The sequence below is a fragment of the Rhinatrema bivittatum genome, chromosome 8 (assembly GCF_901001135.1).
Source record: "Rhinatrema bivittatum chromosome 8, aRhiBiv1.1, whole genome shotgun sequence".
Lineage (NCBI taxonomy): Eukaryota > Metazoa > Chordata > Amphibia > Gymnophiona > Rhinatrematidae > Rhinatrema > Rhinatrema bivittatum.
In genome coordinates this window covers 137,564,780-137,588,559 of record NC_042622.1, presented here as the reverse complement: position 1 = coordinate 137,588,559, position 23,780 = coordinate 137,564,780, and the positions used below count along the sequence as shown (strand labels likewise).

General features: G+C 46.1%; 1 protein-coding gene across 4 annotated transcripts in view; it reads right to left on the bottom strand.

Annotated features, from left to right (window-relative positions):
• TRAF2 (TNF receptor associated factor 2) overlaps window positions 1-23,780 on the bottom strand; it is a 156,134-nt gene that overhangs the window by 38,474 nt on the left and 93,880 nt on the right. For 3 of the 4 annotated variants that reach the window (XM_029611590.1, XM_029611591.1, XM_029611588.1), the window contains exons 6-7: window positions 18,741-18,815; window positions 6,995-7,069 (exon numbers count right to left, since the gene is read on the bottom strand). In XM_029611590.1, coding sequence (XP_029467450.1) covers window positions 6,995-7,069; window positions 18,741-18,815 — 150 coding nt within the window. The remainder of the gene's footprint in view (window positions 1-6,994; window positions 7,070-18,740; window positions 18,816-23,780) is intronic. The other variant, XM_029611589.1, reaches the window with a different exon arrangement.

Below are 23,780 nucleotides of genomic sequence, written 5' to 3'. Positions count from 1 at the left end.
TGTTTGACCAAAGCCAGAAGAAACTGGCACTGCAAAGAAGAGAACTGTACAGGATGGATCCAGGAGACAAGCTGGACTGGGGGGGAATTGCATCATCATGGGAACTACTGTGCATATGTAATGAGAGCTGTCCAGAAAACTCTGGAACAATCTGTGCATTTGGTGTTAAGTGCGGTCATATGACATATATATGCAACTATGATGAACTACTTGTCTTCAGAGAAATGAGATTTACCCTGGTAAAATAAATTAGACAGGGTTTGTGTTACAGGATTTCAAGAATATGCTGTTAAGTATGAATTCCTGTAATGTGCAACTAATAACATACTAATGATGGCAAAAAATAAGACCAAATGATCTGTCCATCCATCCGGTCTGCCCAGCGGGCTTCTTATGGTAGCAAATCTATTCCGTGTAGGTTAATCCCAAACCTTATGTTAAGGGTAGTAATAATATGAATCAAAACCAAGAAACTGTCAAACCCACAACAAAATTACTGCTAGTAACCTTTTTACAGGGTAAGCAGCCTTCCTGATAATTAATACAATGCAACTCCTTGAATGTGCTTTGCTTTTGGACTTTGTTCATAGAAGGAGTCCTGCACTTTTCCCCTAATATCTGCATATCAGTATGCTGGACCATAAAAGTCAGGGCCCAGAGTTGACTATCATCTGAATCCAATTCTTCACACACACACACACACACACACTCTCTCTGTTGAAGCAGAGAGTGATATTGCAATTGCATCAAAATCATGCAAGTTAATTGGTTAAGGGTAGTAATCCCCATGGCTTCTATTAGGGGTGGTGGCTGCCACTCCATGCTGGTTACCTCCCATGCACCCTTTTCTGAATTTCTAACTCTAGCCTTTAGGGATCCATAGTGTTTATCACATGCTTTTTGAATTCATTTACTATTTTTGTCTTCACCAGCTCTTCCAGAAGGGCATGCCAGGCATCTACTATCTTCTCCATGAAAAAATATTTCCTGACGTTGGTTCCGAGTCCCCCTACCCCCGAAGTTTCATATTGTGTCCCCTGGTTCTATGGTTTGCTTTCCTATGGGAAAGGTTCAAGGAACATGCATAAGAACATAAGAAAATGCCATACTGGGTCAGACCAAGGGTCCATCAAGCCCAGCATCCTGTTTCCAACAGTGGCCAATCCAGGCCATAAGAACCTGGCAAGTACCCAAAAACTAAGTCTATTCCATGTAACCATTGCTAATGGCAGTGGCTATTCTCTAAGTGAACTTAATAGCAGGTAATGGACTTCTCCTCCAAGAACTTATCCAATCCTTTTTTAAACACAGCTATACTAACTGCACGAACCACATTCTCTGGCAACAAATTCCAGAGTTTAATTGTGCGTTGAGTAAAAAAGAACTTTCTCCGATTAGTTTTAAATGTGCCCCATGCTAACTTCATGGAGTGTCCCCTAGTCCTTCTACTATCCGAAAGAGTAAATAACCGATTCACATCTACCCGTTCTAGACCTCTCATGATTTTAAACACCTCTATCATATCCCCCCTCAGTCGTCTCTTCTCCAAGCTGAAAAGTCCTAACCTCTTTAGTCTTTCCTCATAGGGGAGTTGTTCCATTCCCCTTATCATTTTGGTAGCCCTTCTCTGTACCTTCTCCATCGCAATTATATCTTTTTTGAGATGCGGCGACCAGAATTGTACACAGTATTCAAGGTGCGGTCTCACCATGGAGCGATACAGAGGCATTATGACATTTTCCGTTTTATTCATCATTCCTTTTCTAATAATTCCCAACATTCTGTTTGCTTTTTTGACTGCCGCAGCACACTGAACCGACGATTTCAATGTGTTATCCACTATGACACCTAGATCTCTTTCTTGGGTTGTAGCACCTAATATGGAACCCAACATCGTGTAATTATAGCATGGGTTATTTTTCCCTATATGCATCACCTTGCACTTATCCACATTAAATTTCATCTGCCATTTGGATGCCCAATTTTCCAGTCTCACAAGGTCTTCCTGCAATTTATCACAATCTGCTTGTGATTTAACTACTCTGCACAATTTTGTGTCATCTGCAAATTTGATTATCTCACTCGTCGTATTTCTTTCCAGATCATTTATAAATATATTGAGCAGTAAGGGTCCCAATACAGATCCCTGAGGCACTCCACTGTCCACTCCCTTCCACTGAGAAAATTGCCCATTTAATCCTACTCTCTGTTTCCTGTCTTTTAGCCAGTTTGCAATCCACGAAAGGACATCACCACCTATCCCATGACTTTTTACTTTTCCTAGAAGCCTCTCATGAGGAACTTTGTCAAACGCCTTCTGAAAATCCAAGTATACTATATCTACCGGTTCACCTTTATCCACATGTTTATTAACTCCTTCAAAAAAGTGAAGCAGATTTGTGAGGCAAGACTTGCCCTGGGTAAAGCCATGCTGACTTTGTTCCATTAAACCATGTCTTTCTATATGTTCTGTGATTTTGATGTTTAGAACACTTTCCACTATTTTTCCTGGCACTGAAGTCAGGCTAACCGGTCTGTAGTTTCCCGGATCGCCCCTGGAGCCCTTTTTAAATATTGGGTTACATTTGCTATCCTCCAGTCTTCAGGTACAATGGATGATTTTAATGATAAGTTACAAATTTTTACTAATAGGTCTGAAATTTCATTTTTTAGTTCCTTCAGAACTCTGGGGTGTATACCATCCGGTCCAGGTGATTTACTACTCTTCAGTTTGTCAATCAGGCCTACCACATCTTCTAGGTTCACCGTGATTTGATTCAGTCCATCTGAATCATTACCCATGAAAACCTTCTCCATTACGGGTACCTCCCCAACATCCTTTTCAGTAAACACCGAAGCAAAGAAATCATTTAATCTTTCCGCGATGGCCTTATCTTCTCTAAGTGTCCCTTTAACCCCTCGATCATCTAACGGTCCAACTGACTCCCTCACAGGCTTTCTGCTTCGGATATATTTAAAAAAGTTTTTACTGTGAGTTTTTGCCTCTACAGCCAACTTCTTTTCAAATTCTCTCTTAGCCTGTCTTATCAATGTCTTACATTTAACTTGCCAATGTTTATGCTTTATCCTATTTTCTTCTGTTGGATCCTTCTCCCAATTTTTGAATGAAGATCTTTTGGCTAAAATAGCTTCTTTCACCTCCCCTTTTAACCATGCCGGTAATCGTTTTGCCTTCTTTCCACCTTTCTTAATGTGTGGAATACATCTGGACTGTGCTTCTAGAATGGTATTTTTTAACAATGACCACGCCTCTTGGACATTTTTTACTTTTGTAGCTGCTCCTTTCAGTTTTTTTCTAACAATTTTTCTCATTTTATCAAAGTTTCCCTTTTGAAAGTTTAGCACGAGAGCCTTGGATTTGCACACTGTTCCTTTTCCAGTCATTAAATCAAATTTGATCATATTATGATCACTATTGCCAAGCGGCCCCACCACCGTTACCTCTCTCACCAAGTCCTGTGCTCCACTGAGAATTAGATCTAAAATTGCTCCCTCTCTCGTCGGTTCCTGAACCAATTGCTCCATAAAGCTATCATTTATTCCATCCAGGAACGTTATCTCTCTAGCGTGACCCGATGATACATTTACCCAGTCTATATTGGGGTAATTGAAGTCTCCCATTATTACTGCACTACCAATTTGGTTAGCTTCCCTAATTTCTCTTAGCATTTCACTGTCCATCTCACCATCTTGACCAGGTGGACGGTAGTATACCCCTATCACTGTAGTCTTCCCTGATACACAAGGGATTTCTACCCATAAAGATTCAATTTTGTATTTAGTCTCATGCAGGATGTTTATCCTGTTGGACTCTATGCCATCCCGGACATAAAGCGCCACACCTCCTCCCGACTGCTCCTCTCTGTCATTGCGATATAATTTGTACCCCGGTATAGCACTGTCCCATTGGTTATCCTCTTTCCACCATGTCTCTGAGATGCCAATTAAGTCTATGTCATCATTTACTGCTATACATTCTAATTCTCCCATTCTAATTCTCCCATCTTACTTCTTAGACTTCTGGCATTAGCATACAAACATTTCAAAGTTTGTTTTTTGATTGTATTTTTATTCTGCTTTTTAATTGATAGGGATAAGTTAGAATTTTTTAGCTCAGGTGAGTTTTTAGTTACAGGCACTTGGACTACTTTTCTAATTATTGGAACCTCACTGTCGGGATGCCCTAATTCTAATGCATCATTAGTATCCTTTAAAGATACATCTCTCCGAACCATGCGCTGCTGAGCGACTGTCGGCTTTCCCCTTTGTTCTAGTTTAAAAGCTGCTCTATCTCCTTTCTAAAGGTTAGCGCCAGCAGTCTGGTTCCACCCTGGTTAAGGTGGAGCCCATCCCTTCGGAAGAGACTCCCCCTTCCCCAAAAGGTTCCCCAGTTCCTAACAAAACTGAATCCCTCTTCCTTGCACCATCGTCTCATCCACGCATTGAGGCTCCGGAGCTCTGCCTGCCTCTGGTGACCTGCGCGTGGAACAGGGAGCATTTCAGAGAATGCTACCCTGGAGGTTCTGGATTTAAGCTTTCTACCTAAGAGCCTAAATTTGGCTTCCAGAACCTCCCTCCCACATTTTCCTATGTCGTTGGTGCCCACGTGTACCACGACAGCCGGCTCCTCCCCAGCACTGTCTAAAATCCTATCTAGGTGACGCGTGAGGTCCGCCACCTTCGCACCAGGTAGGCATGTTACCAGGCGATCCTCACGCCCACCCGCCACCCAGCTATCTACATTCCTAATAATCGAATCACCAACTATGACGGCCGACCTAACCCTTCCCTCCTGGGCAGTAGGCCTTGGGGAGATATCCTCAGTGCGAAAGGACAATGCATCACCTAGAGAGCAGGTCCTTGCTACAGGATCCTTTCCTGCTACATCTGGTTGGTGCTCTCCCATTATGAGACCTTCTTCCTCCAAGGCAGCACCAGGGCTGCCAGTCTGAAGTTGGGACTGGACTACTATGTCCCTGAAGGTCTCATCTATATACCTCTCTGTCTCCCTCAGCTCCTCCAGGTCTGCCACTCTAGCCTCCAGAGATCGGACTCGTTCTCTGAGAGCCAGGAGCTCTTTGCATCGCATGCACATCTACAACTTCTCACCGGTGGGTAAAAAATCATACATGTGACACTCGATGCAAAAGACTGGGAAGCCCCCCTCTTGCTGCTGGACTGCTGCCTTCATCATTAAAACATTTCAGGTGTCTGAAGGTCTGCATCATATCTCCTTTGCACCCCACCTCTTCCAAAGGAGCATGTTCAGATCCTTCAGCCTTTGCTCATAAATCTTCCGATATAGACCCCTCACTATTTTGGTCGCCCTTCTCTGGACCGCCTCCATCCTGTCTCTATCTTTTTTGAGATACAGGCTCCAGAACTGAACACAGTATTCCACGTAAGGCCTCACTAAGGATCTGTACAAGGGTATTATCACCTCCTTTTTCTTACTCTCTCTATGCAGCCCGGTATTCTTCTGGCTGTCAAAAACCAGAGTAAGTACTGCGGAGTAGTTAAAAGGAGTAATAAAACTGTCAATCATAGTAATGTCAGCGAGGGCTTTGAGGAAAGAATCAGGAGCTATCAAAAAGACAGAATATGTGCCACAGAGTTGATAAAAGATAGTAAGCTTATCAAGCACATGTGGGCAGCTAAAGGGATTACAGTAAGTGAATATCAGAGAGAGTATGTGTGTAAATAGAAGTGGAATAACTTTTTCATTCAATGGTCAAATTTACCATCAAATAAAAGGTACAGCTACGGGGGCCACTTTGGCCCCCGATATTGCCTGCCTGTATGACTAAATTTGAGCATATTTTTCTTTGTCCTTCTTTTTACAACTTTATCCTCTCATGGTATAGTTATATAGATGATATTTTCTTTATTTGGAAGGGCACTGACATACAATTTTTTCTCTTCATTGATTGGTTAAATTCTTGTAACCTCAACCTCAAATTCACCTCTCACATTGATCACCATGAGATTCCTTTTCTGGACATTCAAATTTCTTTTGCACATGGTGGTTTTAATACCACTCTTTATAAAAAGAAAAAAAAAAACAGATAAGAAGCTGGCATCCCTGATTTAAAGGAACATTCAATCACTTCACAGAGAGAGATCTATTAGCCAAGCATTCTACTTGAATAAAATTAGACTAAAACTCTTCATAGCTCAATTCAAAACTACCGGAATGGAGCAGAGCTCGTATCTAATTGGCAAGTTTGAAATGAAGTGTAAGGAATCAATTCAAACCTTTTTGCAGCCTCATTTGTCACATATGGAAGTACTGAAGCATTTCCAGTTCATCTGGATGGACCATTTTGGTCTTTATCTGCCATCATTTACTATGTACATAGTACTACTGCCTGGGAGACACATGGCTCCCAACGAAGACAGGATCAGATCATATGACTTTCAGAGTAAGCATATTAAAATCCTCTATAGAGAACATATAATAAAATGTATAATCTGATGGTTCTGTCCTTGCCTAAGAAGTAAAAGGAAAGATTCCAACCCATAAGCAACAGAGATGTGCATTCGTTTTAAATGAATTAGACAATGTCAACGAAACTGTCTAATTCGTCACGGTTCAGGAGCAGCCAAAAATGAAAGAAATTTTTCCGAAGTTTTGGAAAAGTTCGTATTTTGTGTTAGCGCGCATTAACCATAGTTAGTGCACACTAACTTTAAAATGTCAGTGTGCACTAACACGAAATTTGGGACCCACAAAAAAAAAACAAAACCCTGAACTGTGTAAACAAAATTACCTGCGGGGACCCGAACCGAACCACACCACAAAACAAAAACACATCTCTAACAAGCAATGCCATCTCAAAGCTGATATGGTATTGAGAGATTCTGGGCCCTTTAGGTGATAAGAAGCAGTGCGTGGCCGAACAGACTGAACATGAGATCTCCCACAGAAGATAAGACTCGAGGGGGATCAGGCATAAGCACAAAACATGCTTACCATTGCTGTGCATCCTATTACATAGAATTTGCAAGGTGCTTTACATTTGCCACAAGACTTGACATGGTCCTGAAACTAAAGAAAAAAAAGACCATACATTAAATTCATAACAGATAGAAGAAGCTTTAGCATCCAGGATTTTCCATTATATCATTTTAGACACTCTAAATTTCATCAATTTGATAGAAGAATTAAAGGCGAGGTTAAAGGTGAGTGTTATGGTGGGATTGGGATGCATAGGTAGTATTTAAACATCTACCCCATGCTCCAAAGGATACAAAACATAGCTGTATGTTGTCTGTTAGAGAAACTGCATATGTAAAGTACCTCAAATTACCCACATCCCGGGCCACTTCACAGAGCTGTGTAAGCGAGTATGCCTAGAAAGCTGCAGTTATTGATATGATGTGCTTGGGGGCAGCGAAGCAAAAAAGAGCAGCAGCAGTGGATCTGGGCATGGGGAAGCAGAATACCAACAGGGTTTAAGGCAAATATTCAAGAATCAGATCCAACACAGACCTGAGCCAAGGAGATCTGAATCAAGAAAAAGATGACCTGGAGCATTCAGTGACTAGCGCACACACTATAATCTTGCCAGAATCTGTAATTTGCTTGAAAGCTGCAGTGAAAGGTGTGGGATCACATTTTCAGCCTGGCATTTAGGAGTTCAGATAACTGAATTTTTGTACCAGCTCACTTCTTTCTTATCCTTTGCCCACTGACAGCTGTTGACAGGCATTGTTTCTATTCAGGATGTATTGTAATTGTATTTTAGGGGCTTGATATTTACAACTGAATTGAGCATCCGAGGTAGCCAGCTAGGCTGTCGTAGAAAACTGGATTAAATCTAGCCAGATGTTAACAGCTGGTTAAATCGAAGCCAGCTATCTCTGTGCATGGATACAAATTAGTAAAGAAGATGTGAAACTTATCCTATACATTAATATAGCCACATCACACAAATAAGACTATTGTATAGGTTTCAGCTCTATAATTTTGATAGCATAAGTGAAATATTTTCTTGATACTCAGTGGAAATAAAAATCACTCAAGTGCAAATTGTACACCCTGTTCAAGCATTAGCATCTGTGGGCAGCTAGTACCCCATATGGGAATGTAATCCAATTTGGGCCTACCTTTAGAAAAAGACAAAATATCAAATATTTATAAATAAAATAAATGCAAATATTTAAACATTTCTTTGCATATAAATAATTCATTATAAATATTCTCCCCACATTCTAAGCAGTTCATTACTAGCCTGTTCCATAATTTATCAATGCAGGAATGTGAAACTATAAACATTTAATTATACAAATTAAATCACATTTTTACTTTTTTCTTAATAATTAACATATTTCTTGTGATCTATAAACAAGTCTGGGTGTCCAGTGAGATCTTATTACATAAGAGATGCAGTCTGATCAGCCAGAGATGCTCGGTGTCACCTCACTTTCCTTATTATAGCAAAAGAGACAGCTCTCCCAGAACATATTCACCATTTCCAGGAGCAGAGTTTGAGCTTCACAATATTTGGCAATAATGTAAAAAAATGATTTTTAAACATGGAAATTCAGCAAATTCATGCCAAGCTTTCCCCAGCAAGTGCACAAATGGAGAAATTACATACCTGATAATTTCATTTTCCTTAGTGTAGACAGATGGACTCAGGACCAATGGGTATAGTGTACTCCTGATAGCAGATGGAGACTGAGACAGATTTCAAAGCTGACGTCAGCCTACAAATACCCGTGCAGGAAGCTCTGCTCTTCAGTATTCTCTTCAAAAAGCAACTGTGGATATATGTGTGCTCTGATAACTTGATTAACTTGGTTAATTTGATTAGCTAGGACTGGTTCAACTGATTTCCAATTGGAGACCGCCAGTGCACTCAACCAGATAACGCCAACACCCGGAAACTGGAAACTATGGGAGTCTTGAACTAGGGTAATACCTGGCTTACCCGTGCTTGTCATGTTCTCGGGACTTGTCACCAGAGGTTCCCGGATTCCGGGGCAGCCGTGGGTGGGATGCTGAATCCATCTGTCTACACTAAGGAAAACAAAATTATCAGGTAAGTAATTTCTCCATTTCCTAGGGTGTAGCCAGATGGACTCAGAACCAATGGGATGTACAAAAGTTACTTCCGAACCGGGCGGGAGGCTGCCCGTGGCTCACTTAGTCCTGCTCTTGCAAAGGCTGTGTCCTCCCGGGCCTGGACATCCAGGCGGTAGAACCTGGAGAAGGTATGTATGGAGGACCACATCACCGCCTGACAGATCTCGGCAGGCGACAGCATCTTGGTTTCCGCCAGGGCTCTTGTAGAATGGGCTCTTGTAGAATGGGCCTTAAGCTGTAGAGGTGGGGGCTTCCCTGTCTCTACGTAGGCCACCTTGCTTACTTCTTTGATCCAGCGGGCTATGGTTGCCTGCGAGGGCGCTTCCCCCTGTTTCTTCCCGCTGTGAAGGACGAACAGGTGGTCCGTCTTTCGTACAGATTCCGATCTTTCCAGGTATCTGACTATGAGTCTGCTGACGTTAAGGCGGCGACGAAGGCGTGAATCTTCTGAGTCTTTATGTTCTTCTGGAAATGGCAGTGAGATGGTTTGGTTTAGATGAAAATGAAAAACCCCCTTCAGAAGAAAAGAGGGGACAGTGCGAAGCTATATGGATTCCGGTGTGAACCTGAGGAACGGTTCCCTACATGATAGTGCTTGAAGCTCGGAGATGCAACGGGCTGAACATATTGCCATTAGGAATGCAGTCTTCAAGGTCAGGAGCCGTAGTGACAGACCACGTGTAGGTCTGAAGGAAGCTTCCGCTAGGAAGTCTAGTACTAGATTGAGGTTCCATAGGGGCACCGGCCACTTTAAAGGTGGTCGGATTTGTTTGACCCCTCTCAGGAAGTGGGAAACATCTGGATGGGTTGATAGACTGATGCCGTCCATTTTGGCTCTGAAGCAGGGGGGCGCGGCCACTTGAACCTTGAGCGAGTTGAGAGACAACTCCTTCTTCAAGCCGTCCTGCAGAAATTCCAGGATCATGGGGATTTTGACTGTCCGCGGAAGGATCTCACAGTCCTCACACCAGGCTTCGAATTCTCTCCATATTCCATATTCCACAAAGGAACTTTGCAAGCTCCTCCAACTAAAGCCACGCGACTCACCTCAACCAAAGACCGAGCTTTCTCGACAGCAGGACCAACTATTTGGAATAACATCCCTTCAGACCTTAAGCTGGAACCATGCCTCCCAACATTTAGGAAAAAACTTAAGACATGGCTTTTCCACCAAGCCTTCTCAGATCCCCCGGATACACACTAGATGACCTAATTCCCTTCATGAGTGATGGAACCTTGTGCCTCTAATTTCATTAAGCACTAGCCCGCTTACCCTATTGTATTATATTACTAGTTTTCTGCCATCCTAGGCCTCTCTTTCCAGCTGATTAAGCCTCCAAGTTCACCCTCCTTGTTGAATGTAACTTTGCCGCCTCCGTTCATATGTTTATTTCTGTTTCAGTTTTTTACCCTGTTCGATGTAAACCGATCTGATATGGTTATTACCATGAAGGTCGGTATAGAAAAGCAATAAATAAATACATAAATAAATAAAAAAAATGTAAGTGTTGCGTCCGTTGCTGCTTGAGGCCTCACTCCGCCCTCCGGGCCTGATGGACTGCTTGCTGCCGCAGCATCTTCTTGCCGTCTCCCTCCGGCGTCCCCAGACCGGCATGACGCTGTGGATCCGCCATGTTCCTGATGACACAGGGCGCGCGCGAGTTCCCATTGATGTACCAGCAAGGGCGTGAACCTCGGGGGCGTCCTCCGAGATGACGTCATCCGCTTCCAATATAAAAGGTCTCAGAAGTTGCTAACAGAGTGAGTTAGCAAGGATTGATAGCGGGGATTCATTTGGACTTGCTGCTCTCTACGCTGCTCTGCCTCCTCAGACTTACCAGGGGTATCCGCTCCTTGGGGGCCTCGCTCTATTTCAGATTGCCATTGGGAACCGGTACTCGCTCGAGGACCCATGTTCCTAAACACTCTGAAGATTCTCTACTGCCTGGAAGCTATCGCAGATACAGACATTTGTGAGTTACCACCACTCTCTGAGCTTTCCCTGGAACCAGGTACTTGCTCCTCGAGGGCCTAACCCTTTCCAGCTACTGAGCTTCTTAAATACCTTATGTGAGTTGTCATCTAGTTCTGGCTATGTACATCGCATACCCTGTCTACTCACTATCTATAATTTCTCTACAGCTCAGCAACCCTGGGATTGCTGTTCCAGTTCCTGAGGGACTTCAGCCCTGCCGGGCATATCAGCTCACTACTGCCACCTCTGGTGGTTCTACTAACCTGTCTAATAAAAGAACTATCTGTGTCTGTCTCCATACCCCAGCCTAGCCAGTGGTCCCTCTCAGGATATCCTCCTGGGGGCGCTGTCATCTGCCATCGGCCCAAGCATCCACCTATCTACATTCCTCTACAGCTGAGTGTCCTCTCCAAGCACTCCGCTGATAACAGGTTGCTACTCCTCCCTCCACAGTAGTCATAGCATTCAAGATTGCTAGCTCCCTAGTGGTTCACTATAGATTGCTAACTCCTCCTTCTCAGGAGTCGTTCTACAACAGACTGCTAACTCCTCCCCACTGCAGGAGTAAACCTATCAGATTGCTAGCTCCTCCCTTCTTGGGAGCAGTTTCATAACAGATTGATAACTCCTATCTTATTGCTCCGCCCACCAGGCATCAGATTTACAACAGTAAGCTAGAGATGTGGAGAACTTGCATGCTCGGAGCAAGGTGTCAATCACTGCCTTAGAGGATCTGTTCTTCTTCAGGCGAGTACTCTCAATGGCCAGATGTAAGAGAGAATCAATTCAGGTCTTCGTGGAGAATCAGTCCTTGCCGGAGAAGATCCCTATGTGGAGATAGGCACAGAGGGTTCCCTGCCAGAAGTCTTCGCATGTCTGCGTACCATGGCCTTCTTGGCCAGTCCGGGGCCACTAGAAATATGAGTCCCCTGTGGTGTTCTCTCTTGCGGATGATCCTGCCCAGTAGTGGCCATGGGGGAAAGGCGTACAGCAGGTTTTCCTGTGGCCAGGTCTGGACAAGGGCGTCGATTCCCACGGAGTGCGGTTCTCGTCTGTGGCTGAAGAAATTGGGAACTTGGGCGTTGGCCCGGGTTGCCAGGAGATCCATGGCTGGGGTTCCCCAGCAGTTTACTATCAACTGGAAGGCTGTGGTAGACAGCGTCCATTCCCCTGGGTCTAGCTTCTCTCTGCTGAGGGAGTCCGCAGAGACGCTGTCGTTTCCCGCGGTGTGGGCGGCCAAGATTCCTTGCAGGTTTGCTTCCGCCCATGCCATGAGGGGGTCTATTTCCAGGGACATCTGTTGGCTTCTGGTTCCTCCCTGGCGGTTGATGTAGGAAACTGTTGTGGCGTTGTCCAACATGACTGACAGATTCTCCCCGGAGTCTGTGACCGAATCGTAGGGAGGCTAGTCTGACTGCTCAGGCTTCCAGTCGGTTTATGTTCCATCCCGCCTCTTCCTTGTCCCATTGTCCCTGGGCCGCCAATTCCTGGCAGTGGGCTCCCCACCCTCGCAGACTCACATCCGTGGTGAGCAAGAGCCAGTTCGGTGGGGATAGTTTTACTCCCTTGTTCAGATGGTCTTCCTGTAGCCACCATTGGAGCTGGGTCCGAACCTCTGCTGGTAGCTGGAGGTGAATGGAGTAGTTCTGGGATGTCGGGTTCCATCGTGACAGTAGGGAACGTTGTATTGGGCCCTTGCCCATGGGACGACTTGGAGGTAGTCCCATACCTTGAAGCAAGCATAGTTCAACAGTTTTCGCAGTTGACCCATCAGTTTCCTTCTCCTTGGAGGGGGGGGGGTGGGACGACAACCTTGTCTTGCTTGGTGTCGAAGCAGACTCCCAGGTACTCTAGCGACTATAGGCAGCTCTTGGCTGTGTTGACGACCCACCAGAGACTCTGCAGTAGATTCTTAACTCTGGTGGTCGCCTGGTGACTTTCCTCTGGAGATTTTGCCCTGATCAGCCAATCGTCCAGGTAAGGGTGTACGAGGATTCCTTCTTTCCTCAGTGTTGCTGCCATTACCACCATGATTTTGGTGAAGGTCTGAGGGGTGATAGCTAGGCCGAAGGATAGCGCCGAGAACTGGTAATGATGGTCCAGTATTGCAAAGCATAGGAAGCGCTGATGGTCGTGATGGACCGGGATGTGGAGATAGGCTTCGGATAGATCCAGTGAAGTCAGGAATTCTCCCGGCTGTACTGCCCTTATGTCTGAGTGTAGGGATTCCATGCAGAAGTGTGGTACTCTCAGGTAACGATTGACAGTCTTTAGGTCCAGGATAGGCCGGAACGTTCCCTCCTTCTTGGGAACGATAAAATAGATGGAATAGTGACCAGTATTTTGTTGGTGCGTGGGCACAGAGGTTATCGCCGTTAGACTGAGTAGTTTGTCAGTGTGGTTTCCACTGCCGTCCTCTTGGAGAGGGTGTGGAATGGTGATCTCACAAATTTGTCTGGAGGGATGCTGTGGAAGTCCAGATAGTATCCTTCTCGAATGATTGTTAGGACCCACTTGTCTGACTTTATCTCGACCCAACTTTGGTAGATGAGGGTAAGTCTGCCCCCTATTACTTCTTCCTGTGGATGGGTCTGCTGATTCTCATTGTGGGGTATGGCCGGAGCCTGCTCCCCTCTTGTTGTGTCTGTTTCGAAAGGACTGGGACCTGCCTGCGGGGCGCTTGGTAGTATATGTTCTTGTACGGTCTAAAGTGCTGGGCTCTTCTGCCCTTGGTTCTTCGGGGGGAGGAGCGCTGGTTTCTTTTGTTCCTGTCCTCCAGTAGACGAGGTACTGGAGATTTGCCCCATTTGTTGGCTAACTTCTCCAATTCGCTTCCAAACAAGAGGGATCCTTTAAAGGGCATTCTTCTGAGGTTCACATTGGAGGTTGCGTCGGCCGACCAATTTCGGAGCCATAGTTGTCTTCTGGCTGCCACTATGGAGGAGACGCCCTAGCTGAGGTGCGCACTAGATCAGAGGTCGCATCCGTGAGGAAGGATATCGCCGGTTCTAATGTTTCAGCGGACGTATTTGCTTCTCTGGAGAGAAGCAAGCAGGCACGTGTTACTACGGCACAGCAGAACGCGATTTGCAGGGTCATTGTTGCTACATCAAAGGACTGTTTAAGGATGGCTTCCTGACGTCTGTCCTGGGCATCCTTGAGTGCTGCTCCTCCTTCGACCGGGATGGTTATGCGCTTAGAGATGGCGCAGACCATGGCGTCCACTTTTGGGAACCATAGGAATTCCTTGGCCGTGGGTTCCCGGGGGTATAGGGCTTATCCTCCTTTGAAGCTGGCCTCTGGGGCATTCCATTCCTGGTCAATCAGTTTTTGTACGGCCTGCAACATTGGAAAATAACATGAGGCCTGACGGAGGGACAGCAGGACAGGGTTTATCTTTGGCTCTGCTGTGGTACCCAGGCCTGGAATGGCCAGCGTCTTCAGGGTCAGAGACATGAGAGCTGGTAACTCATCTTTGGAGAAGAATTGCAGCATGGTTTGGTATGGTTCCATCCCTGGAGGGATATCCCCTTCCTCAAGCGAGTCAGTCTCGTCCCCCGAGGTGTCTGTATCGCCTGTAGGGAGGCTGTTGCCTAGGTGGGGCACGTCTTGAGAGGTGCTTGGAAGATCTTGTGCTTCTGGTGGAGACTGGGCCTGTGTTGCCGGCGGTACCGATTCTGCCTGGACGAAGGTTTGTAGCCCTTTCAAAAATTCCAACCAGGAGAAGATCCCTGGGCCCATATTGAATCTCGGCAGGTTTATGGTGTAAGCCCCCGAGATGCCTTCCTGTGTAGGTGCCGAGTCGGAGATATAGAGGTCTGGGGTACTATCGTTAGTGGATTTGGAACCCTCTACTGGCTGTGGGAGGCCTTGCTTAGTTCCCCCTGAGCATCTTCGCACTGCTGGCATAAGGCTGAGGCCACTTCAGGTTGCGCAGCTCTCAGGTGGCAAGCTGGGCAGAGGGCTTGTCCCTTGATCTTCTTGGCCGGCGGTGCCATGACTTGTGCGCGTGGAGTGATTTAAGACTTGTCTGTGAGCATTGGTATGCGCACTGGGAGGCTTAGTTGTGCGCCGACGATGTGCGTGCGGGATGCACGTTCAGGCTACCTATTTGTGCGCCTGGGCGAGATGTGCGCGCCGCTGTGCACACGGGCCCATTTGTGAGCTCAGGCCGATTATGCGGGTGTTACCTCACGGCATTCTCGGGCAGGGAGGGCCGACTCCGATGATATTCGTTGACTTCCGGTGGCAGCGCGGGCCGATGAGAGTCGGGCGCAAGCTCCGCCGATCAGACGACGTCAGACTCCCACCCGGAAGTCAACGTGTTTGCGTGCGAAAAACTATTTAAAGGGCTGAGCCCAGCATAGCATTGCCTCAGCTACAGGCTTGCTGTGCTGGTGCTCAGTGGCGTTTGCTTTAACTTCTCTGCCTGCCTTTTGACTTGGATTGGATTCTGGACTTGCCTGCCTGCTGCCTGCCTTCTGACTTGGATTGGAACAGGACCTTGCTGTCGGCGAACCGCCTCGACGCAGTACTGTGTTGAGAGTTCTTGCTGCCAGACTCAAGAACTCGATCGTGGACTAGGTAAGACTGAGGGTTATTCTTGGATCCACTTTTTCACAAGTCATAACAGATAGCTGAGGCCATGGATCCTGTAGACCTCTCAGCCTTGCAAGCCATTCCTGGTATGGCAACACATATTCAACAACAAGGAGTTTTAGACCAAGTCACCGGAGTGCTGGAAAGATTAGCTGCTCGAATGGACGCACTTTCGGTGGCGGCTTCGGTAAGTCCAACTCCCTCAGTAACTCCTCCATCTCCTATACGACTACAGCCCCCACCACGCTTTAATGGGAATCCTCAGTTGTGTCGGGGATTCTTAAATCAATGTCGAATGCACTTTTCACTTCAAGCCGCTTCGTTTCCCACAGACCGAGCCAAGGTTACGTTCATCCTCTCTCTTTTGGAGGGATCTGCCCTGGCGTGGGCTTCACCATTTTGGGAGCGAGAGAACCCCTTGATGGACAACCTGGAACAATTTTTAAAGGAATTTTGTTTAATATTTGACGAGCCTGGTTGTACCACGTCAGCAGCTTCCGACTTATTGCAAATCAAGCAAGGAGAACGATCAGTGGGAGAGTATGCTGTTCAGTTTAGAACGCTTGCAGCTGAACTGAGATGGGGAAATGACAGCCTGACTGCCATTTTCAGGCAAGGACTCGCCGAAGCCATTAAAGATGAGTTAGCGGGCCGTGAGACTCCAGACTCTTTCGAAGAACTGATATGTATGGCAATTCGAATTGATCTTCGAATTCAGGAAAGAGCTCGAGAACGGACCCTTTCCAGGCGATCTTATAGACTAGCACCAGAGTTAGGGCGGCTTTTTGTACAACATATCTTTCAAATCCATGGGTTACTATCTAGTATCGTTTCCTACAGAGGAGTTCAGTTCACGGCAAGTTTCTGGAGGGATCTCTGCAAAAAATTCAGGATAGACCTAAGTTTCTCTTCCGCCTATCACCCTCAGTCTAATGGGTTAACAGAACGAACGAATCAAACGCTCAAGACATTTTTACGTTATGTTAATCAACGCCAAGATGATTGGGCCTCCTTATTGCTGAGTTTTGCCATAATAATCATGTTCATCACGCTTCAGCATCATCACCTTTCTTTCTGGTCTTTGGAAGACATCCAAGAATCCCTCTTCCTCTTACCGTTCCCTCATCTTGCTCAGCGGTGGAGCAAGTGGTCCATTCCATGACTACCTTATGGGAACAAACAAGATCTATTACGAAAAGCTTCTACCCAGATGAAAAAACAAGCAGATAAAAGTAGGAGAGTTGGAACTCCGCTTAAACCCGGGGACTTGGTGTGGTTGAGCACACGTAATCTCAAATTGCGTATTCCCTCTCTAAAATTTGCACCTAGATTTATTGGACCCTTCCCTATTGAAAAACAGATCAGTGAGGTGTCTTTTAAACTTCGGCTACCACCTACATTGCGCATCCATGATGTGTTTCATATTTCATTATTAAAACCAGTAATATTATCCTGGCCTTCTAGAAGGAATAAGCTGAAGAACCCATCTGTTCTACCAGATAATAACCAATATGAAGTGAAGGAAATCCTGGATGTCAGACAAGTAAGGGGAGCTTTACAATATTTGCTATCATGGAAAAATGATGGTCTGGAGGAGAATTCCTGGGAACCGGCCCATAATATACAAGCCCCTCGTTTAATACGAGACTTCCATAAACGCTTTCCGCTCAAACCTCAACCCAGGAGCAGGAGAGGGAGCCTTTGTGGGTGGGGTGGGGGGGGGTGGGAGTACTGTTACCTCGCGGCGTTCTCGGGCAGGGAGGGCCGACTCAGATGATGTTTGTCGACTTCCGGTGGCAGCGCGGGCCGACGCAAGTCGCGCGCAAGCTCCGCCCATCAGACGACGTCAGACTCCCACCCGGAAGTCAACGCGTTTGCATGCGAAAAACTAACTATTTAAAGGGCTGAGCCCAGCACAGCTTTGCCTCAGCTACAGGCTTGCTGTGCTGGTGCTCAGTAGCGTTTGCTTTAACTTCTCTGCCTGCCTTTTGACTTGGATTGGATTCTGGACTTGCCTACCTGCCGCCTGCCTTCTGACTTGGATTGGAACAGGACCTCGCTGTCGGCGAACCACCTCGACGCAGTACTGTGTTGAGAGTTCTTGCTGCTGGACTCAAGAACATGATCGTGGACTAGGTAAGACTGAGGGTTATTCTTGGATCCAGTTTTTCACAAGTCGTAACAGCGGGCTGCTAAGCCCCCGGCACTGTAGCGTGCGCCACTGTGTGCACAAGTCTGTTGTGCGCACGGCTCACTGCTGTGCGCATGGCTCAGTTGTGCGGACAATACGGCGGGGTCAAGGGGGGAAATGGCGCTGACGACCATGCTGGCAAGATGGCAAACCCCCCCCCCCCCGGAGGGTCTCCACTTGTGTGGACCCTCGCACTGGATCGGGGTCTAGCTAGGACGGAGCTGCTCAACCCGATTTAACAGACGTCGGAAGGGACGATCTGTATGGAAATTCGAGCCTCGGAGACCGGAGATTAAAAGAAGGTTTCTGCCTTACCTGGTCTCGGCGTTTCCCAGTCTCGTGCCGGGCGGTCTCCGGCTGCTGGGAGGGGGGTGGGGGGGAAGAGGGAAATACCTTCACCGCCGCGCTCTATTCAATACCCGCTGCCTCTAAGCCACCCTGGGGCTAAGTCCATGTCGGGAGCCGGCTACCGGACAGAGGCTTACCTCTGAGGGATTTTGGAAATCACCTCAGGAAATCTCGACTGGAGGAGGGACCCTTAGGTATCACCACAGTAGAGCGGGGCTCGTCTTCTTGAGGTAAATTTTCTTTCTTCTTTGTTTTAGAATTGCTAACACTATTCTAGTGTGTGGATGTGTATCTGTTTTAGGAGATGGAGAAATACTGAAGACCAGAGCTTCCTGCATGGGTATATGTAGGCTGACGTCAGCTTTGAAATCTGACTCCGTCTCCCATCTGCTATCAGGAGTACACTATACCCATTGGCCCCGAGTCCATCTGGATACACGCTAGGAAATACAAGATTCTTGACCTCACAACCATTTTTTACTGCAAGCTCCCACCCCTTATTAATACTCCCTTACCTTCTCTCTGGGTATCTTTTTCCTTCCACACCCTTCACAAGTCAGTGGAAACTTAGGGCAAACCTCATCATGAGCCTGTACAAGAAGGAACAAGAGATCAGAGATATCTGTAGAAGTCACCTAGTGGATGAGGCCTTCTTAACATTGGAAAAAGGATAAAATGAATCCATTTGTCTTGCCAGTGGCCTGATAAGATTGTAAGCTCCCATGGAGCAAGTCTGGTCTCCACTGTGTATCTGTAAAGCACTGCACTCACCCTATAGTGCTATAGAAGTAGTAATAGGTATAATCTACACATACAATATATATGCCAAATGGATGCTTATCATTCAGACTTTCTTTCCCTGACTGTTGAGTGAACAGAAAATAAAGGCGGTGAGAGGACCAATTTACAAGTAGATTTTTTTTTTAATTTATAACCACACAAACAATATGCATAGGTTCACAAAGACATAAATAAACTTATGTCAATCTAGTATGGTAGTATATGGTCACAATTATATGCATAGTATCTTTACAAATCTCCAGTACAAGTTCCACCTTTTAACCTTATTACCCAGATTTTATTGACTCTAGGTAACATGGTAATAAGCAGGTTTTCTTACTATAAACGGTGTTTTCTTTAGATAGCAGGATAAATTAGCCATTACATGTGGGTGTCGTCATCTGGCAGCATTGAATGGACTAGTCTCTCCTATCTAGTAGAGCTTTGAACTCTAGTGAGCATGAACTCTAGTGAGCCTCCTCAGTCTAAATCAGAGCTAATTCTAGCTAAGCAATCAACTCTCCAGAGAGGCGGTCAGGTATTCCATGGCTAATTCTGCCTACTATCTCTGGAAAACTCTATTTATGGTAAACAAGCTTGCTTTTTTCATCGATAAGCAAGATGAATTAGCTATTACATGTGGGGGGACCAAAGCTAAGAACTGCAGCGGAGTATTTACTGAGTAAGTAATCTGAACTCCACTGTGGAGAGTGGACTACAGTGAGAAGAAGTTGTGCAAAACTGCTTGCCCAAATTTACTGTCAGTCTTTACTGTCAGTAATGGAATGTATTATATAGGCCCTTGGATTCGAATATAGTAGCTTAATCGTGGCATGAATAAATCAAAAAAAGCCATATTTCAAGAATACAGTATGTAAAAAATCCCAAGACACTCTGTCAAAGTCTTTCTCTGCATCAAAATTTACTACTAGTGGATCCTTGGGATTTAAATGCTTATAGGACTCTAAAGCTAGTAACAGTTTCCTAATATTTTCTAATGATTTCCTCCCAAACCCAAAACCTGTCTGCTCTGGTGATATTAAATTCAGCATGACTGTTTTGAGTCTATTTGCAATGATTTCTGCATATATTTTGACGTATTGGTTCAAAAGAAAGATTGGTTTATATAATCCAGGGCTTGAGAAGTCCCTACCCAGCTTCGAAAGGACTGTAATAGCTTCCATCTGCATGGTTTTAGGAATAACACCTTCTCTGATCATATATTCAATTAGTTCCCTCAACAGAATTAAGGAGTCTTGAAGCATCTTGTAAAATATTGCTGGAAGTTCATCCGGGCTAGGTGATTTAAGGTTATGTAGATCTCGAATCACCTGAAGGACTCCTGCACTGAAATCTGCTTATTCAACCTCTCCAAAATGGACTCCATTAAATGAGGTAACAATGTCAGACAAAAATGAGAAATCACTACTTACCTGATAATTTCCTTTTCTTTAGGCTAGTCAGATGAATCCAGAACAAGTGGGTTATGCACCTTTAGCAGCAGATGGAGACGGAGCAAAGTTGACATCACAGTATATATACTCCAGCAGTGACATCAGCCTGCCAGTATTCTCTTCAAAAGCCAACTGTGGACAGACTAGCAAAACTTGATCAATAACAGATAACCATTTCAGCACTCAGCCAAGAGGAACCACTGAGCTCAGACAAAGAAAACATCAACACTAGTCTAAGGACTGGACTAACACTTACCATGAAACATGTAGCCACGCAGGAGGTCCATAGCACAATCATTCTGCAGCCAAGGACGGGAAGCTGGATTCATCTGACTATCCTAAAGAAAAGGAAATCATCAGGTAAGTGGTAATTTCTCATTTCTTAGCGTCTAGTCAAATGAATCCAGAACTAGTAGGATGTAACTAAGCTACTCCCGCATAGGGCGGTAGGCTGTCCGTGGTCCAGTTAAAACCGCACATGCAAAGGCTGCGTCCTATTGGGCCTGCACATCCAGACAATAATGCCTGGAAAAGGTGTGTAAGGAGGACCATGTCGCAACTCGGCAAATGTCGACTGGAGACAAAAATCTAACTTCCGCCCATGACACTGCCTGACTAGGCAACGAATGTTCAGCATCCATGTATGCGGCCGTTACCACCTCCTTAATCCAGCGAGCTATAGAAGCCCATGAAGCCAGCTTGCCCCGTTTACTACCACCGTGGAGGACAAACAGGCGATCCGTCTTCTGGAAAGGTTTAGAAACCTCCAGATACCTCTTGATATGTCTCTTGACATCCAAGGGTCGCAACATACGATATTCCTCTACATCTCTTTCCCTATCCAGAGACAGCAGGGAAATGGACTGATTCATGTGAAAATCAGAGACCACTTTTGGCAAAATGGAAGAAACAGTATGCAGCTGTATTGCCCCTGGAGTCTCTCGGAGGATCGGCTCCCAGCAAGTTAAGACCTGCAGCTCGGAAATTTGACGCACAGAACAAATGGCCACAAGAAACACCAATTTTGAAGGCTAGTAACCGCAAGGAAAGGTTACACAGCAGTTTAAAATGTAGGGCCCGCTAAAAAGAATCCAAAGCCGGATTAAGACTCCACAAGGGCACCGGTAACCGCAAGGGAGGATGAAGTTGTTTCACTCCTTTCAATAAACGGGCCACAACTGGATGAGCTGACAAAGGACCACCATTCACCTGACCTTTGAAACAGGCAACAGCCATCACTTGTACCTTTAAAGAATTAAGGACCAACCCTTTATTCAATCCATCCTGCAAAAATTCCAAAATGAGCACGATCTTAACCGAACAAGGAAGAACACTTCGATCTTCACACAAAGCCTCAAACACTCGCCAAACCTGCACATAGGCTAAGGAAGTGGAGGACTTTCTCGCTCGTAGCAAGTTTGCATTCACCGCAGTAGAATATCCATGCTTGAGCAAGCGAGTCCTCTCAATGCCATACCGTAAGACAAAATCGAGTTGTATCTTCGGGAAGAACAAGACCCTGCTGCAGCAGATCCCTGTGCGCTGGAAACTGGAGGGGAAGTCTACCAGGAGCCTACATAGATCCGCCTACCATGGTCTCCTGGGCCAATCTGGTGCCACCAGAAGCACCATCCCTCTGTGACCCTCAACCCTCCAAGCCATTCTGCCCAACATGGGCCATGGGGAAAGGCATACAGCAACTTGTCTAATGCCATTCCTGCACGACAGCCTCGATACCCAAGGACTTAGGATCTCTCCTGCAAATGAAGAAGCGAGGATCCTTCACATTGCAAAACGTTGCTAGCAGGTCTAGAAACGGAAGGCCCCAGCAATCCTCTATCAGCTGAATCACCTAGTCTGATGATACCCATTCTCCTGGGTCCAGACTCTCCCTGCTGAGAAAGTCTGCTCTAACATTATCTTTTCCTGCAATGTGCAAGGCCGAGATCTCATGAAGATGCACTTCTGCCTATTCCATAAGTTGGCCTATCTCCTGTGACACTTGCTGGCTCTTGGTTCCTCCCTGCCGATTGATGTAAGCTACTGTCGTTACACTGTCTGACATTATCTGGACCACTCGACCCTGCAACCTGCCACTGAACTGCAAGCATTCCAACCAGACCGCCCAGGCTTCCAGCCGATTGATGTTCCAGAGAGAATCTTCTGCACTCCAGCGCCCTTGCATTGTCAGTTCCTGACAATAGGCTCCCCAACTCTGGAGACTCACAACTGTCAGTACTAACCAGTCCGGTGACTTTAGAGAAGCTCCCTTTCTTGTAATCACCACTGTAGTTGAAAGCAGATATCTATCGGCAGGTAAAGCCAAATCGAATAGACCTGAGACTGAGGGTTCCAAGGAGACAACAGGGAGCACTGAAGAGGATGCATATGCGTCCCTACCCACGGCACCATTTCCAGGGTGGCCGCTAACAAACCAAGTACTTGCAGAAAGGACCACACTGCCAAGCATATAGTGTTCATCAACTTCTGAATACAAGCTTCTGGCAGGAAAACCCTGCCCTGCTTCATGTTGAACTGACAGATACTCTAGCGACTGAGAAGGCTGAAGACTGCTCTTGGCCAGGTTCACCACCCAGCCGAGCTCCTGCAACAGGGAGATCACCTTGTGGGTCACCAGGTGACTCTCTTCCAGAGACTTGGCCTGAATCAGCCAGTTGCCCAAATATGGGTGTACCAGGATCCCATCCTCTCTCAACACCGCTGCCACCACCACCATAATCTTGGAAAATGTTCTGGGAGCGGTAGCCAGACCAACAGACAGTGCCTGAAATTGATAATGGCATCCCAAAACCGCGATTCACAGAAAATGATGGTGCTCTAGTTGGATGGAAATATGCAGGTACGCCTCGGACAGGTCCAAGGAGGTCAGAAATTTCCCCTAACTTCATGGCCATTATCACTGAGTGTAATGTTTCCATATGAAAATGAGTCACCTGCAAATGCAGGTTGACCCTTTTGAGGTTCAGGATGGGACCAAAGGAGCCCTTCTTCTTGGGCATAATGAAATAAATGGAAAATCGATCCCTATTTTGTTGAGACGTGGGCACTGGAACCACAGCATTCAGACTGAGGAGCTTGACAATGTACACTCTACTGCCTGTTTCTTCCGCGGGGAGTGGCAGGGAGACACAGTTAATACATCCTGAGGAACACTGTGAAACTCCAGCACATTTCCCTCTCATATCACCTCCAGGACCCACTGGTCCGAAGTGAATTCAACCCACCTCTGATAAAAGAGAGAGAGGCACCCTCCCTATCTCCTCTTCCCAGGGGTGGGTCAGCAAACCTTCACTTAGAGGC